Genomic DNA, 16,615 nt, shown 5'->3' on the forward strand with positions numbered 1-16,615 from the left:
GCGAACAGACATCTAAGTCATCTACGGTTTGCAGATGATATTGCTCTTTTTGCTGAAAACAGTAATACACTGGAAAAGATGATTAAATCCCTAGACACTGAAAGTAAAAAAGTAGGTCTAGAAATGAATATAACAAAAACGAAAATTATAACTAATAGTATACCTAAACAAATATACTTAAATAAAACTGAAATCGAATACGTTAATTCGTATATATACTTGGGCAAGCAAGTTTCATTCAATGATTCCAACACCGAGGACGAAGTGGATAGGAGAATAACTTTAAGCTGGAATAAATATTGGTCACAGAAGGAAATTATGAAAGGCAAATATAGTTTAGACATTAAAAGAACTGTCATGGAAACGTGTATACTTCCTACATTAACTTATGGTAGTCAAACATGGGTCTATACAAATAAAGTTAAAAACAAAATAGCCATTTGCCAAAGAGCGATGGAGAGAAGTTTACTGAATCTACGCAGGCTACATAAAGTGCAAAACAAAGAAATAAGAAAGAAAACGAAGCTAACAGATGCGGTACAACGAGCACAAAAACTGAAGTGGAGATGGGCTGGCCATATCGCTAGATCAACAGACCAACGATGGACTCACTCCACAACAGTATGGCCAGGTCCAGGAGGAAAACGAAGTGTAGGACGTCCGAAATCCCGTTGGTGTGATGACCTTATACATATAGCTGGAAGAAATTGGACAGTAATGGCAAAAGACAGAAACAAGTGGAAGGAACTGGGGAGGCCTATACCCTATGAGGGATCCTTGTAATTTAAAAAACTCTTTTGTTATAAAAAAAAAAAAAACATATTTTTAACATACCTATTGTAAATATTAAATATACTAACACTAGATTTAAGGAATTATTGTTACTAAAAAATATTGTAAATGTTATAAGGAGAAAATAAAAGGGCTTATTAAAAAAAAAAAAAAAAATGATGATACTTACAGTAAATTTAATTTTGCCAACATTCAAATACCTGAACTTCAACAAGATTCTAGATCGTTACGAGTTATTGGAGCGTATATTATTCTCAAAAACCTGTTTAATTTTCAATAAGTGAGTCACGCAACTCGTTTGGCGATTAATTCATTGAGAAATTTTATCTTCTCTAATCATATATATAAATATAAATATAAATAGATGATGAAGTCATCCAATTAGTGGAATATTGATTTAAAATAAAAGAGATCTATGAGACTGAATATTACATATATGCTAACTTTGCAAGAAGTACTTAGATGTTATTCATAACATCTAAGTACTTCTTGCAAAGTTAGCATACTTGCCGGGACAGCTACTATTCATACTAGCTGTCCCGGCAAACGTTGTTTTGCCTTTATATTATTAGGGATTAAAAATTTTTAATCCCTAGAAATAGGAGGACCACACTTGGGCAAGAAGAATAGACGTTGGCTGATTCTCAGACCTATCCTTTATGGACACAAAACGGTCCGGCCGTTTCGAAGAATTTAGTAATAAACAGCGCGACACGAGAATTTATATATTAGAAGTAAAAATTTCATACCGACTTCTTAACCATACCGTAATGTATAAATACTATTCGTAACGGTACATGCTTGCCCACACAGAATTTATATTGCAACATACATAATTCCTTGCCCCTCTCTGCCTTTGTTTGATGTAGGTACTCTTTACCAACATGACAAAAGAAATCCCGCAAAATCTCCATAACGAGATTATGCGTCGACTGACATTATGAGGCGCGTGATGACATTATTTACTGGCTTAGAATGCCTACGGATAATTAGATTTCTCGATAAAAGATAAGCAGATAGAGGAAACGAGCATTAAGTGCTGTTTCCAGTGTGTCTTCATTCCCATAATAGACAAGAATCTAATAAAATTTATTTAATTTAGGGCTTAGTTGTTTTTATTTGTTAGCCTAGATTCTAGGCTACAACAATAAGTATATTTGAGCAAGAAACAAATGTAGATGATGCAAGTAATAAAGGTTACTAATATAATGCATTTCCCTTTTGAAGAATTTAAATTGGGAAATTTTATAAATGCTCAGGACATTTTCGTGTTGTTATGTATTAGGTCAAATGTTTTTAATCATTAAAACTCCCTAATAAAAAATCTTGAAAATAGAAATGTAATCTATTTTTTTTCATTTATTTAATTATACTTTATTGCACAAAACAAAAACAACAACAGTGAAAACAAAAGAAAATATAGAAAACTAGTATGTGCAAAGGCGGTCTTATTGCTTATAGCAATATCTGCCAGACAACCTTTGATCTATTAGAAAGAAAGACAGAAAAAATCTTCATTAATAAGTTTCTGCTTATTAGCTAGAACATATTGGTGTTATGCATGAGAACGAAATATTGTACATCAGAAAAACCCAAAGGATATATCAGCATAATAAATTTAATGTAAGTTACATGCCAATAAAGATAATACGTGTTATAGAATAATTACTTATTGGTATTTTTAAGCGCGACGTACATTACCTGCCATAAGCTACGAGCCGATTGAAACAGGTTGTATATGTAGATAATAATTGTCGCAAAAACCGAACGCAAAAACTTGGTAATTTTTATTAAAGTCTGCGTGACGGGTATTCCGAATACTTATTAAATGTACCTAGGTACCTTAGATACTGTCCACGTAAGTAAGGATCGATCATTTAAATTCACAACATATATTAATGGCTGGCATGGTATGAATACAGTGATATAATGAATTCATCTAAATATGAGGTTTACTTTTACGCATTTGATCAATCTTAACTAAAAAATAGATAAAGTCTTTTACCATCATTATTAACCCATATTCGGCTCATTGCTGAGCTCGAGTCTCCTCTCAGAATGAGAGGGGTTAGGCTAATACTCCTCCACGCTAGCCCAATGCGGATTGGCAGACTTCACTCACGCAGAGAATTAAAGAAATAAAGAGAAAGCCTTTTAAAGTCATATAATATCGGGATTTGGATTGTGATTGATTGACAGTAAAATTCTTTCATATACCTAAGAAAATATATTTTCCTATATTTATAACTAAATTCAGATTTTCAGAACTGTTGGTATCAATTTTATCAGTACACCTATAATAATATGACATCATTTATGTTTTTCTAGGTATTATAGCATAAAATTTAGATCATCATTCATCATGGCTGCAAAGTATACTGATAATATATTGTTATCAGGATCTACAAAACAGTCATGGCGTCTACGGCACTACCTATTTGTACAAGACACATTCGAATAAACGGAATAAGATTAGTCAAAATTGATAACTGTAAGACGCCAAGAAATGTGCCTAACAGTATCATTATGATAACTATTTTGACGGCCGCGTGGCGCAGTGGGTAGTGACCCTGCTTTCTGCATCCACGGTCGTGGGTTCGATTCCCACAACCGGAAAATATTTGTGTGATGAGATGATGGGTGTTTTCCAGTGTCTGTGTGTATTTATATGTAGTATATAAATGTATATATTATAAGTTATTATTATTGTATTATATTTTAGGTATGTGTTGTGTATGTTGTTGTTTTATATGTTTGCTTGTAAATTGTGAACTCCAAGTGCTGACGACGATTGCAGTGTGCAGAAAAACTCAATATTGAGTTTATGTCACACTGATAAGTTATATTAAGTTTAGTAAAAAAATGTATATTTATATTTAAATAATAAATAAATAAATATGAATATTATAATATCAACTATCTGTACCAATAACACAAGCTACTCTGTATGCTTACTTTGGGGCTAGATAGTGATGTGTATTGTTTAAGTATATTTATATTTATTTATATGTGCAAGCAAATATAAATATCACGTGTCTCAAATTTTAAAGGAAAAACATCGTGATGGAACCTGCATATCTGAAAATTTTCTTATATCTTTAGGTGTGTGAAGTCTGCCAATTCGCATTGGGTCAGCGTGGTGGCCTATTAGCCTAACCCCTCTCATTCTGAGGGCTGAGGGGAGACTCGTGCTCAAAAGTGAGCCGAACATGATTGTTAATTATTAGATTGATTGATGTGTAAACGACTCTTATTTAGTTATCGTAGGTACCCAAATCAAAACACTTGAAAGTTTCAATTCACTCTGGGGTTTTTTCAGTTACCTAAGAGCTCACAATATCTGATCTATCTAACTAGATCGTTTACCGAGTCACTTTTATTAACCGACTTCCAAAAAGGAGGAGGTTCTACGTTCGGCTGTATGTATGTTTTTTTTTTTTTTTTTTTTTTTTTTTTCAGGTAACAGTACATCTGGAGTTTCCGATATTTTTCTGATGACCTACGTTGCATTAGATATTTTTGAAGGAGATAGTTTCAAAATACCCAGTAGATACCTACATGAATGATAAAAAGAAGTAAGTAATCCTATTAGTATGATTTTTTTTGCTATTATAAAAACGAGTCTCTCTTTTAAATTTATCAAGAATAAACTGCTCAACCAATTGAAACGAATTATGGTACAGTGATAAACGATATGAATACCTTGGACCAAAACATTTTTTAACCTCGAAAAGTCATCGGAAAAAAAACAGAACAGAAGCAAAGTCGAGGGCTTCCGCTAGTAGGTACATGTTCAATTATGTACTAAATAAAATCAGGATGATAACTTTTAAAAAAAAAACTGACAATCATGGGAAAAACGGTTTTGTCATCCTATATTTTACCCACCACCATTGCAGAGAAAATCACATACCCATCGAGAAGATTTAGTGGCCTTTTCAGGGGATAGCAGGGATTCTTCGGAACGTACCTGAAAATTGGAAATTTTATTGATATTAAAAGATTTATTAATACCTAAATATAGTAACACAAGATCTCTCTTTTTGACTCTTATTTTATAAAAGTAAAGGAGAGCATTTACGAATTATGAACAAAAACCTATAGATGATGATATAAAATAAGATGCTTCGATGCCATTGCATCCACCTTTACACGAAAAGTAAAAGGAATTGTAGTGTATGATATAGACAAGCAACTGCTAAGTTTATTGCCGGTTCTTCTCAGCAGATCCTGACTAACTAACCGGTGGTAGAGTCACTAGTCACTACAAACAAACAAAGCTGACGTTTCAAGTCTGCTTGCAAACTAAGCTTACTTGAAATAAAATAATTTACAACATAAAAACAATATGAAAATCACTACAACAATACCTATATACTAGTAGTAAAAACTTTAATAATAATAAATAATCTTTCCGTACGTATGAACGTAAATAATTTCGTCTTTAAATAGACTCTAGATCTAGAAAAGTTTATGACATTACGAGGTTAAGGCATTGTTACTATTGAAACAACTGAATAAATATAACAGTTGTACGTACGCATATTAAATACCGAAATCATGAATAGCATGAGAAATATTTTATCTTTCATTCGATGTTTCTAAAACAACACAATAGATACGCGCCTATCAGTAGATTATTGAATCTTTTTTAAATATTTCCCAAGGTCTCGAAAATCCGTTGATAACAATTAGCGTAGTACATTTTTGATAGCGATTATTTAAATAAAAGGTATGACAATATCCTTGGCTTGAGTCATCGAATGTTTATGAATGGTTGACTCATAGTTCGTTTACCTTTTCTGTTTATAGCCAAGTAATTCTTATGCCACAGGTTATGTGTTTCAATTGCAGTGGACGGACCGTAATGCAACTGCAGAAGCGTCGGTACAACTTCTGGAATAGGCAATCTTTGCCCATTTACGTATTGCTTTTTTAACAGTTCTAGGAACAGGTGACTCCTGGTTCTGACTGAACAGGATATATTGGTATTGATCTACGCGTACAAGTCTAATTTCAAAAATGTTTATATTTCTATCCTTTTTAGTCGTTGCAATTGTGTTTTAGTCGTTATCTATAGCCATTCAACATATTTTAAGGTAGTTGGTGATTGAGCAAAACTGAAGCAGCATTAGCAAAGCAGAAATACGTTTATAAATTACCACTTGTCTGTGCTTGGTTGCTAAGCAACGGTTTTTGGAAAATAGGTTTGCCTCATAAAGCAAAATAGTATTAATAATTTAACAAATCGTTTCTGCTGTGCTGTTTCTTTAGTTTACACACACAAACACGTTTCTCTTATCTATCTACTGCATCCAAATGAAAAAAAAATAACCGTATACTTAGATAAAAGAAAGTTTATATTTAGACTAAAAATTTTAATTTATTTAGACATAAAAAAGACTCGCTTATTTGAACACATTAAAAACTAAGAGAACGAGCTAATACATCCAAAGTCAAGGTAACTAAACTTGGATACTATAAACATGCTTTAATAGAAGAATTTAAAATAACTATACTAAGATAAAAGGAGGACAAACTAAATAAACCATATCTAATTGCTCTAAGCTTAATAATTTATTTTTATTAATTTAAGAACACAACAAGTTGATTTTAATTATTATTAGGTGTGAAATGACTAGTGATTTATACCATCATTTTTAATTTGTTTGTTGGTAAACAGTACTCATCAAGAAAGGCTGTATAGATAAAATAAATACTATACTTAGATACAATAAAGACCAGCTAATGATATTAAGACAAAGAAAACGAGCTACTGTTAGCGCAGTTAAACAGTTAAAGCGATTTAAATCGCCGCCGGCCAATAATTTCGATTCGAGCAATTTAATTCAGCTTAAGACGTTGCGTGGGGGTACTGCACCGCTCATAAACGCGTTATAAAACTCGATAAGCGTCGCGACAGTAGGCGGCCGGAAGAGCCGGGCGAGTGTTAGTGGACTTCCTACTTAGACAGCTTGATGTTCGCCGGAAACGCTATTTTTGGCGCCCACCGCCGCTTCCTCCGAGGAAAGTCTGTCTACTGTCAGTTGAATACAATGCATTTGATACAATAGGCTACTCGCCTGCTGTATAAAATTAAGAAGATTTTTCCATATAGGCAGTTTAGACGCCTAGAAACTCTAATCACATTTTTATTTGTGAAAATAATCTCGTAATTGTAATATTTTTATAAAACCAAATTGTATTTTTATTACGTCACCGCAAACGCCAATCAAAAACTGTGACGTCATTAGCTACAAGGCATCGGTTTGTGATTGGCGCTTGCGGTGACGTGATATATCACATCACTGCAAACGCCAATCGCGCTGTTATCTCTATGAATGATGTCACTTGCTAATGTGTTGTGTTTCGGCGGCAAAAATTTTACGTAGATATATTTTCATTTATATTAATTTTTTTAGTGGTTATTATTGCTGGGACAAAATAAAATATAGCTTTTAATACTTCCATAATTCAGTTTAAACACTGTTTACAAAAGAGGCAAGTAGCCTATTGTGTGATTGTAATCGTTAGACGTATTGTGTGTGTACTCTTTTATATTTCTGTATTGTTTTACTGTTTCCGATTGTCTGCATTGTAAATTGTAATACTGTAACGGGGTTTTATCTGTACATTATACATATTTTTGGAACACTAATTTATGAACTGATTCCCAAAAAAGAGGAGGTTCTATTATCATTTTCGGATCGTTGACTAGTCAAATCATAATCTACTTTATCTGTGAGTATCACCACAACTAAATCCGAGAAATCTAGTCCGCTTCATACAATTTTCAATTCAATTCAATATTCAATATCTACATAAACCAATTTTGTATTTTTATCCGCTAGAAAACTTTAAATTTAAAATTAATTTTGGTTGATTTTATATTGATTACTTCTTTCAATAAAGTAGTATTATTGAAGTCAAAAACATACATAACAAAAACTTTAAAAATTATCTACTTGAATATAAAAAATGCACCGAATAATGTATCCTACTAATATTAAAAAGTATGTATGGATGTTTGTTACTCTTTAACGCCGCACCTACTGAACTGATTTGGCTGAAATTCAAAACGAAGATAGGCAATACCCTGGATTATACATAGGCTACTTTTCATTCTGGAAAAATCTACAGTTCCCGCGGGATTTGTGAAAAACTGAATTTCACGCGGACGAGACGACACGCTAGTAGGTGTATAAAAAAAATTAGTAGCATTCAAAATAAAATAAAAAATGCTGGTAGGTACGACAAAAAGCTTTAAAAATTATGCGAGCCAGGAAGACAAGGAGAACATGTTTCACCGCATTCTTCACTCCATGGGCGCAGAATTCCCATTATTACGGCATCGGCTCGCCGGGAATTTGCCGGGTCCGATATACGCACTTGCTGTTCAGTCCGAAATTCCATACATTTCATTGATATATAAAATAAAACACTTTAACTTTAAACTTAAATGTGAAAAACTCAAAAAAGGCAATGCAGAAATGTTAATTGCTAAAGGTCCTGAATGCTCATAACTTTAATTGCGTTGTAGAGTGAGAGGTATTTTGAAAATTTACCCACCAGAGAGAACATTAAAGGTACCTACATTTTGTTACCAACATATAGACTTAAACAAAAAGTAAGCCTAAGCCTACTTGATTTGAACGAATTTGAAAGTTCAATTCTTGGATAATGGAATGTAAATCGAAGCTGTAACCACCCTGGCAATATATTCGTGACACAATTTTCGTCCTTGTGACATTTTAAAAAATGTAGCGCAAACCAATTTACCTACCTACTTACTTTATACGAGAATATACCATTTTCGGGGAAATAATTTAATACAAATTAATCGCTACTTACCTACTTTTTCGTACATAGCTAACAAGGTTATGTGGTTGAACTATAGTAGATAACAACGATTTGTCCACGTGAAATTTAGTTTTTCACAAATCACGCGGGAACCATGGATTTTTCGGAATGAAAAGTAGCCTACATGTTGCTCCATAAGCTCCTCTCTCTCAGTGAAAGTGTTAAAATTGGTTTAGCAGTTTCAAAGATTAAACAAACAGAAAGACCAACAGACACTTCAATTTTATTTATATGTATTGATGATTAAACGTAAATATATTAGGGGTTGGATAGAAGCAGGCGTTACTTTGCGGAAGTTCATCATGAATAGATAAAAATTTATCCCGGAGCATCCTCAGGAGCTGTTGATTCTACAACGTGCAATTGCAAAGTAACGCCTGCTTCTATCCAACCCCTATCCGACTTTGCAATTGCACGTTGTAGAGTCAACATCTCCTGAGGATGCTCCGGTTTCGGGTCGAAACTTACGTAGAGAGTATTTTGTCGGACCTGGGTGACGTTGTCGCATGGGTTCGTTGGCTTTTCGCGGATGACAGCAAATAAACAATTTTTCATCAATATTAGAGATTTTTAAAAATCGAGTGAAGTCTATACAAACGGAATGTCGTTTGTAATAGACACGAGAGTTTTTAAACCAAGTAACGTGCTTTACCTACTATATTTAATCTTATGCAATAGTAGCAGTAGTAACAGTATCTATGGAAAAGAACACAGTTACCAATTCATCGATCTCATATTAAAATTATCATTATTATAAAAGGTCAATGTACCAATTACTTAGATAGGTTAAATGCTTTTTAAAGTCGCCATAATTTTAAATTCAAAATTGCACGTGTGTTCAGAGTGCATAGATCATTTTATACTGTAGAGCTCGTTATATGCGCAATAGAAAATGAATTTTGAAAATCATCTACGTCTATTTTTAATATGACAATAAAAAGTTTTTTGTGGTGAAATTATAACACATTAAGTATGTGTAATAATTTCATCAAGAAAATTCTATAGGTACCTAATATAGTATAGGTACCTATAGAATAATAATTTATATTCTTATATATTCATATTTCTATGAATATATAATTGAGGTTTTTATGGCATAACATAGGAGTAGAAAAAATGCCTTCATTATGTCTAATGGAAAATGCATTTATAGTAATAATTATAATTAGCTTTTTTATATACATATCTTGTTAAAATTCTAAATCTGTGAGGCGTGACGTCATTTAGTTTTTCAATGATTGTTTGGAAAAAAAATATCTAAGAACTTTTATTTTACGTTTAACATTATAAATAACGCTTTTCATTAAGTTTTATTGGTTTTTATAAAATACGAAATTCAAATGCAATTCAATTCGGCAACGGACCTCGTAATCGAAATAGGAAATCCATTTAAAATGCCTTATGTATACTAATATTATAAAACTAAAGAGTTTGTTTGTTTGATTGTTTGAACGCGCTAATCTCAGGAAATACTGGTTCGATTTGAAAAGTTCTTTCAGTGTTAGATAACCCATTTATCGAGGAAGGTTATAGGCTATATATTATCCCCGAATTCCTACGGGAATGAAACGCGGGTGAAACCGCGCGGCGTCAGCTAGTATTTAATAAAAATGCACATGCATATCGTTAAATAAAATTCCCAAGCCATAAAGCGATACGCAATTGCGCAGCGTCAGTTATCTCGATGCGGTTATATCAAAGGGAACTGCGACTATCACAAAATAGCCCACATTTGTACACCAGAAAGGTTTCAAATCATTTGCATCCAACCCTTATGCAAGTAAAATAAAAGTTGGTGATGGAAGGGAGTCTTCATACAACAAAGTTACGTACAAGTATGTTTTTTTTAATCTCACTGTGTAAATGTAGGTCACAGATACTTTGCACAAGCAAGGCATAAGCACAACAAGACCTTGTCTTTACTGTGTCGTGTACATAATATTTTTATTATTAAGGTACCAATAACCTTTACTTTTACGATAGATGTTCGTAAATGTGACTTAATAAAATTAAAAAAAAATAAAATGCAATTATTATAAAAAAAAAAATAAATGTAATTATTATAAAAAATAACTTTTAATGTGGTTTGCCATGCTCTAGGTTCGGAGTCCAGGCAAAAGCGAGTACGGATTTTGAACCATTGATATACTATTTGGGCTACTAGTAAATAGCTTTATCTGCAACGGATTATTTGATCCAGCGTTTAGGCAGATAAAAAATAATTAGATAAAATAAAAGAAATGTAATTTAAGAAATACTTAGCAACAGATGTCTCTCCGGTCTAGAAGACGATGGCATAGATAGTACCTGATTTTGCACATCCACACACATATACGCATAAAAATTGTATATTTTTAACAACATTAACATTACACAGAACAACATTACGTTTAAGACAAAATAGTAACTCATAATAGACGGTAGAGATCGCTCTAACGGTGAAGGAAAACATCGTGAGGAAACCTGCATACCAGAGAATTTTGTTAATTTTCTGTTTGTGTGAATTCTGCCAATCCGCATTGGGCCAGCGTGGTGGACTATTGGCCTATTCTTAGAGGAGACTCGAGCTCAGTAGTGAGCCGAATATGGGTTGATAACGAATATACGATATAGAGATATAAGTGTAGTAAACATCAAGTTACAATTAATAAAATAAGTAAATAAACTCAATCTAAAACCGTTGTAATAAAAAAGTAGAGTGAATAATGAAGCGGAAAATAGCCAAAAAGGTTTGACCGTCATAGCAACAAATTGACTGAGGTTTTTACTATCACTGTCGGAGATATCCTTGTTCGATCGTTTGGCTGAAGCCCCTGAACATTACAGCTATTTCTTAGAACAACGCCAAGGTTGGAAGAGCGAACGGCGAATATCATCGAATGTCTCTGAAGTAGGTCGGCAAACTGGGACGACACGCTGAGGCTAACGTAATTATTGACAATGCATTTAGTGTTGTATGCATTTCCAAATATAAGTACGAAAACCCAGAAAATATAATTATAATACTAACGTTCTAAGCCGGAGAGGAAAAAGTATCAAAATACTTGGACTTTGCTCACGAGATTACAGCCATGTAAAATGTTGAGTCAAATGTTATTGTTCCGATAGTTGTTTCAGTCAATAGTCTTATAGCAAAAGCATTGACCAACATCTTAAGAAGCTTTCACTTAACTGTTGGATCAAGAGTCAGATATAGAAGGCAGTGATTCTTGAGGAGGTTCCTCACTCTGGAGCCCTGACTACTGGTTGCGTGGGCACTCAAATATCCCGCAGCTGGAGGGTTGATTCTAAAGTCCATACTTACATTATAGATGCTAAAGCTAGTTGTTTTGTTTATTTTTTAAGATTACAGGGTTAAATCACTACACCGATTTTAAAACTCCTTTCACCAAAGAAAAACGACATAATTCTGCGAGTAACATGTGCAATATTTTATTCCTGTACTCCTACGGGATCGGAAACTACACGGGTGAAACCGCAATCCAACGATTTTTTTTAAATACCTATCATTCATAAGCTAACTACCTATTATATGATAAAACTTAGTCCAAATGATTTATGAGGATTTGTACTTAGATCATTATAAAAGAAAATTAATTTGAACTGTCTTTAAATATCAAACATTATGGCAAGGATGACGTCAGAAATAATCTATGGTGGAGGATGCAGTTGCCAAAAACACAACCCACGCGGTGTTAGCCATAACAGTCAGTGTTGTAACAAATCAAAAGCTATTTTACTACAAGTAATTATATTAAGTTTGCTAAATTAAAATAAAATGTAAATTCTGTTAGGCTGACAGTCTCACAATCACAGGAAGTTGTAAAAAGTACTACCAGACATGCAAATACGTTTAATTATTATGTACAAACTCAGACCAGTTAACTTCTATAAGACATGCCTTGTTAGAGGTTACCCTTCTGTCAAAATCATATGATCATGATCTAATGCGTTCACACAAACTGTGTTAGAATAGATGATTCGTTGTGATAAAATTACACTTGTGTGTATTACTATTTAAAATTTATAGTTTTGTGTAGTGTACGGACACAGGATATTGTATTTATTGGTGTTAAAAATTTTTGATGTGTGAGTTTACCTTGTTCCCTTCAAAAAACGACAGACATTTTTTTTGGTGAATTTGAGTGCAATACATGTCCAAGGTAATTGGTCTGAGTCTACACACTATAAGCACGAGCATTCAGACCCAATGAAAATTACTCTTCGTAAGCAACGACTAAATTCATGATTTAATAATATTATGGGCCGCCATTTTGAATTACTTTACCAGCTCATTATTTTATCCTTATTTAGTAACTATGACAAGCGGATAACAAATTGGTATATTTGTTATAATTACATACGTATTAGTTGGAAACTTATTAACTGCTTATTTTATTACTAAAGCCGGTTCGATTTATATTGGCTTAACTTTTACGATCAATAACTTTAAGCTTTTTATCTAAGCTAGCACAAGATAGGATTGTTAAAACGTAAGTGGTTGTATTTTGTACTACTTTTTTGACATTGTAATTTTGTTTTTGTGCACAGCTCTAAGGGATTGCAGATCTGCCTAAGCAGAAATATCTTCAACACTGACGTAACGTCGCTTGTCGATTCTTTTTTTACCGGATATGCTTTGAAGAGTGAGTTCAGGAACTTTAGAATCTAGTTTCTCACCATTCTAGCATTGAAAATCGAGACGCCTTTAACATTAACATTAGCATAATTTTTTTTGATCAACCAGACGAATCGCACAAATATTTGGCATCGATCTTTCTTATTAAAACAGCTAAGTGTGTGTGATGTGGAATGTCCTTCTGACATCGATGTTTGATGACACCTTATTTTGTGCATTTTCAAGACAAGTGAATAGGCATCTTCTTAATAACTGCGCTTCAACCTAGCCACCAGGCATGATTGTAGTGAAGCACAAACCGATTTTAGTGTTAAATATACTTTGACATCTGTACCCATCAATCCGAACCATACGCTAAGCAGTCTGGGTTAGAAATAACCAACCCGGTGTACTCTACGTTCTCGGACGAGCTCAGTCACATAGAGTTACATACTAGTACTAATAACACTGAATGACGTGAATGCCACTGGATAAATTCACCATTCATAAATTGTACGAGTGTATGTTGAACACATTTATCAATGTAAAAAATTAATAATGTAGTATACACGTTATCAAACGGATACGTATTTTATAACGCACATGTACGAACTTGTTATTAGGGAAACACGTAAGTGCCTACCAAATTTATGGTCTGGAGGATATCTTAATTATTATTGCGGCTAATTACAATTCCTATTTTGCGCGAAGTTATTATCTATGGTTTTAATTTTACATCTTGGTGAACACCTACGTAAACAACAGTCAATAAATGGTCGTTTTCAATGATAAATGCTCTAATGGCCGACTCTTTATGTACTTACCTAGTTTTATTTTTCATTTATATGCGACAATCGAATTTGTAAGTACATATTATTATATTTGTAATGAAGTATTTATGCGATGGCTTCTTACCTTCTTTGGGAATAAAATTTTCGGTTTTCCCGTGTACGTGGAATATGAGGCCATGTTGTCGATTTTCGTTACAACCATAATTTGTTTAAACTCACTTAATCGGAAACGAGCAAACACTATTAGTGGTTAGAGCAAGGAATACAAAGTACGCGTGTTCTAGAATTTTCGGTGATCACGTGTCTCAAGTTGAAAGTGAATTTGATAGTAAAGTTTCCAACTCACGGCTGTTGCGTACAAAAATCACAAAGAAAGTTTCTTTTGGTTTAATTTTCGTCGCAATTAGCTTTTAATCCTTGGTACGCATCGGTTCCACGTCACCGACGTTGAGACCGATGTTTGTACAAATGTTTTATTCACAACCAGCAAAATAACAAATACTATCCGAACACTCAACTCTACAGTCACATTTTAATATCGTCGCGATTTATTTTACGACCGACGCATTCATTCACGGACAAGCCTCTTTCCAAACTAAATTTTGGTCCGCTCAAACTGTTGCTTTTATCAATTCAGCGGATTCGTCCCTCCCGCTGTTAAACCTCTCGCTCCTTCTTTAAATACGCACCATTAGCACAAAAGAGATGGCATACAGCCAGACTCGCACACGATGCTAAAGTACAAAGATAGTGAGTACGTACGTCTACTAGCATGTTATGTACAAGACATGTTTTGTACTCTGTATGCTATGTGTATGTTATGTTACGTACAATAGAGCCTCTAGAATATAGCAGACATCAATGTCACAACTAATGAACTTAAATGCACTGAATTAATTAATTATTACCTATTGACAATAATCAACTTATACGATTATTTTTAATGGAATCTTGCAAAAAAATCTTGGAAATTAATGAATTACAAAATTATAAATGAGTCGTTATCATTTCTTAACCCTTTTTTTTTATGCCTTTAATATAAATGCATGGCTAGTTAATATGGTACGAGTAGTAGTAATTAGAATATCTTTCTAATTAAGTCGTTAATTACCTGAGTACTTATTTGTTTTTGTATCATGCAGTATAGCCTGTCGAGCTATATTACATTTACTAATATCCAGTACATAGTAATATATATTAGGTACCTATTCCTATAAAGAAGGTTGGTCATCCAAATTTTCCTCAAATTTTTTAAAGTCTTTAGTTGTAGGTACAACTACTTATCATGATGACAAATATACAGTAAATGTATCATTTGATTTTGCATCGTCCTTTGTGTAGTAATGCATAAGGGTAGGTGTTACCGAAAAGGAAAATCAAGATTTGCAAAATTATGACTCAACTTAGGGCATCGAGTGTTTTTGTTCTTTTTACGTGGACACACTCAGTTTTTGGCATTCAAGTTTAATTTTTAAACATAAATTGAGTTTTTTAGTTGATTTTATTTTGAGCCTCGTGGTGTTTACATGTGGTACCACTAAAATTTCGCCTCATTTTGCTATTCACGGACTTCGGGAATCACTCGACCCCCACATATTCCATCGACTGCTATCACCCAACCCACAAATTCCATGGATTTCTATCACCCAGCGCACAAATTCCATGGATTTCTATCATCCTGCGCACAAATTCCATCGACTGCTATCACTCAACCCACAAAATCCATGGATTGTTATCACCCAGCGCACAAATTCCATCGGTCCCTTTAAGTCGCGATCCGAGTCTCAAATAGACGCCATTACAGATAGGTTTACGCCCCTACGTTATCTAGCCCACGGGCCTGAACCTGGTAGAGCTCTAACGCAAAACCCTGTGTGACGTTTCCTATTGCTAAAGGGCTCACAGAACAAAGACAAGACACAGATGTACTGTTGCGCTTCTTCCTATGTATTCCACGTTTAAGTACGAATGTTTTCATCAAACCAAATACATTAGCTACATTTTAAAGACTTCTCCAGATGCAGTTTAAGTTACTGTTGCGCTTTCTCGTATACTCTATAAAGTATCTACTCGTTAAATTAATCGTAATCACCCTAAACGTACGAGTAATCTGAGCTTAGAAAATACGGCGTTTGCACAAACCCTAACTTTACCGCTACTAATACTCGTTAATCCTGGGGTTGAGTGGTTCTTTGGATAGAAATAGAAAGCAATGACACACAGAGCGGCGTCGCACAGTCGTCTGAGGTAACGGTCTGACTCCGTTGACGCCACGTACTAACTACGGCGCCTGCTCGGTGCGACCATTATAACTATTTCGAGAAAGTTAATCATTTCTTAAAAAACACCTAATCGTACGTAGATTTCAATACAATTTTCCCTAGATACGAAATAGTTGTCCATCTTATTGTTACAATCGATTTTTGGTTGCGTATTTATGGTTCATTAAAATTTGTCTATCTAACCTAAAGAGGTCTTGATTTTTCAATTAATATCTTAGGACTCATAGCGGTAGGCAGACGCTCCGCGGTTCTACTCGCATAGATTCTGGTTC

The 16,615-nt window shown here is 33.8% G+C and overlaps 1 protein-coding gene across 6 annotated transcripts in view; it reads right to left on the reverse strand.

Moving 5' to 3' along the window:
* Window positions 1–16,615, reverse strand: part of LOC112043734 (NAD(+) hydrolase sarm1) — an 83,626-nt gene that overhangs the window by 27,978 nt on the left and 39,033 nt on the right. For 2 of the 6 annotated variants that reach the window (XM_024079272.2, XM_024079273.2), the window contains one exon: window positions 4,706–4,762. The exons of 2 other annotated variants lie outside the window; for them this stretch is intronic. In XM_024079272.2, the coding sequence (XP_023935040.1) occupies window positions 4,706–4,762 (57 nt within the window). Of the gene's footprint in view, window positions 1–4,705; window positions 4,763–14,185; window positions 14,629–16,615 lie in introns of those variants that run through there. 2 more of the 6 variants (XM_024079276.2, XM_024079277.2) reach the window with 2 other exon arrangements.

The sequence above is a fragment of the Bicyclus anynana genome, chromosome 5 (assembly GCF_947172395.1).
Source record: "Bicyclus anynana chromosome 5, ilBicAnyn1.1, whole genome shotgun sequence".
Classification (NCBI taxonomy): Eukaryota; Metazoa; Arthropoda; class Insecta; order Lepidoptera; family Nymphalidae; genus Bicyclus; species Bicyclus anynana.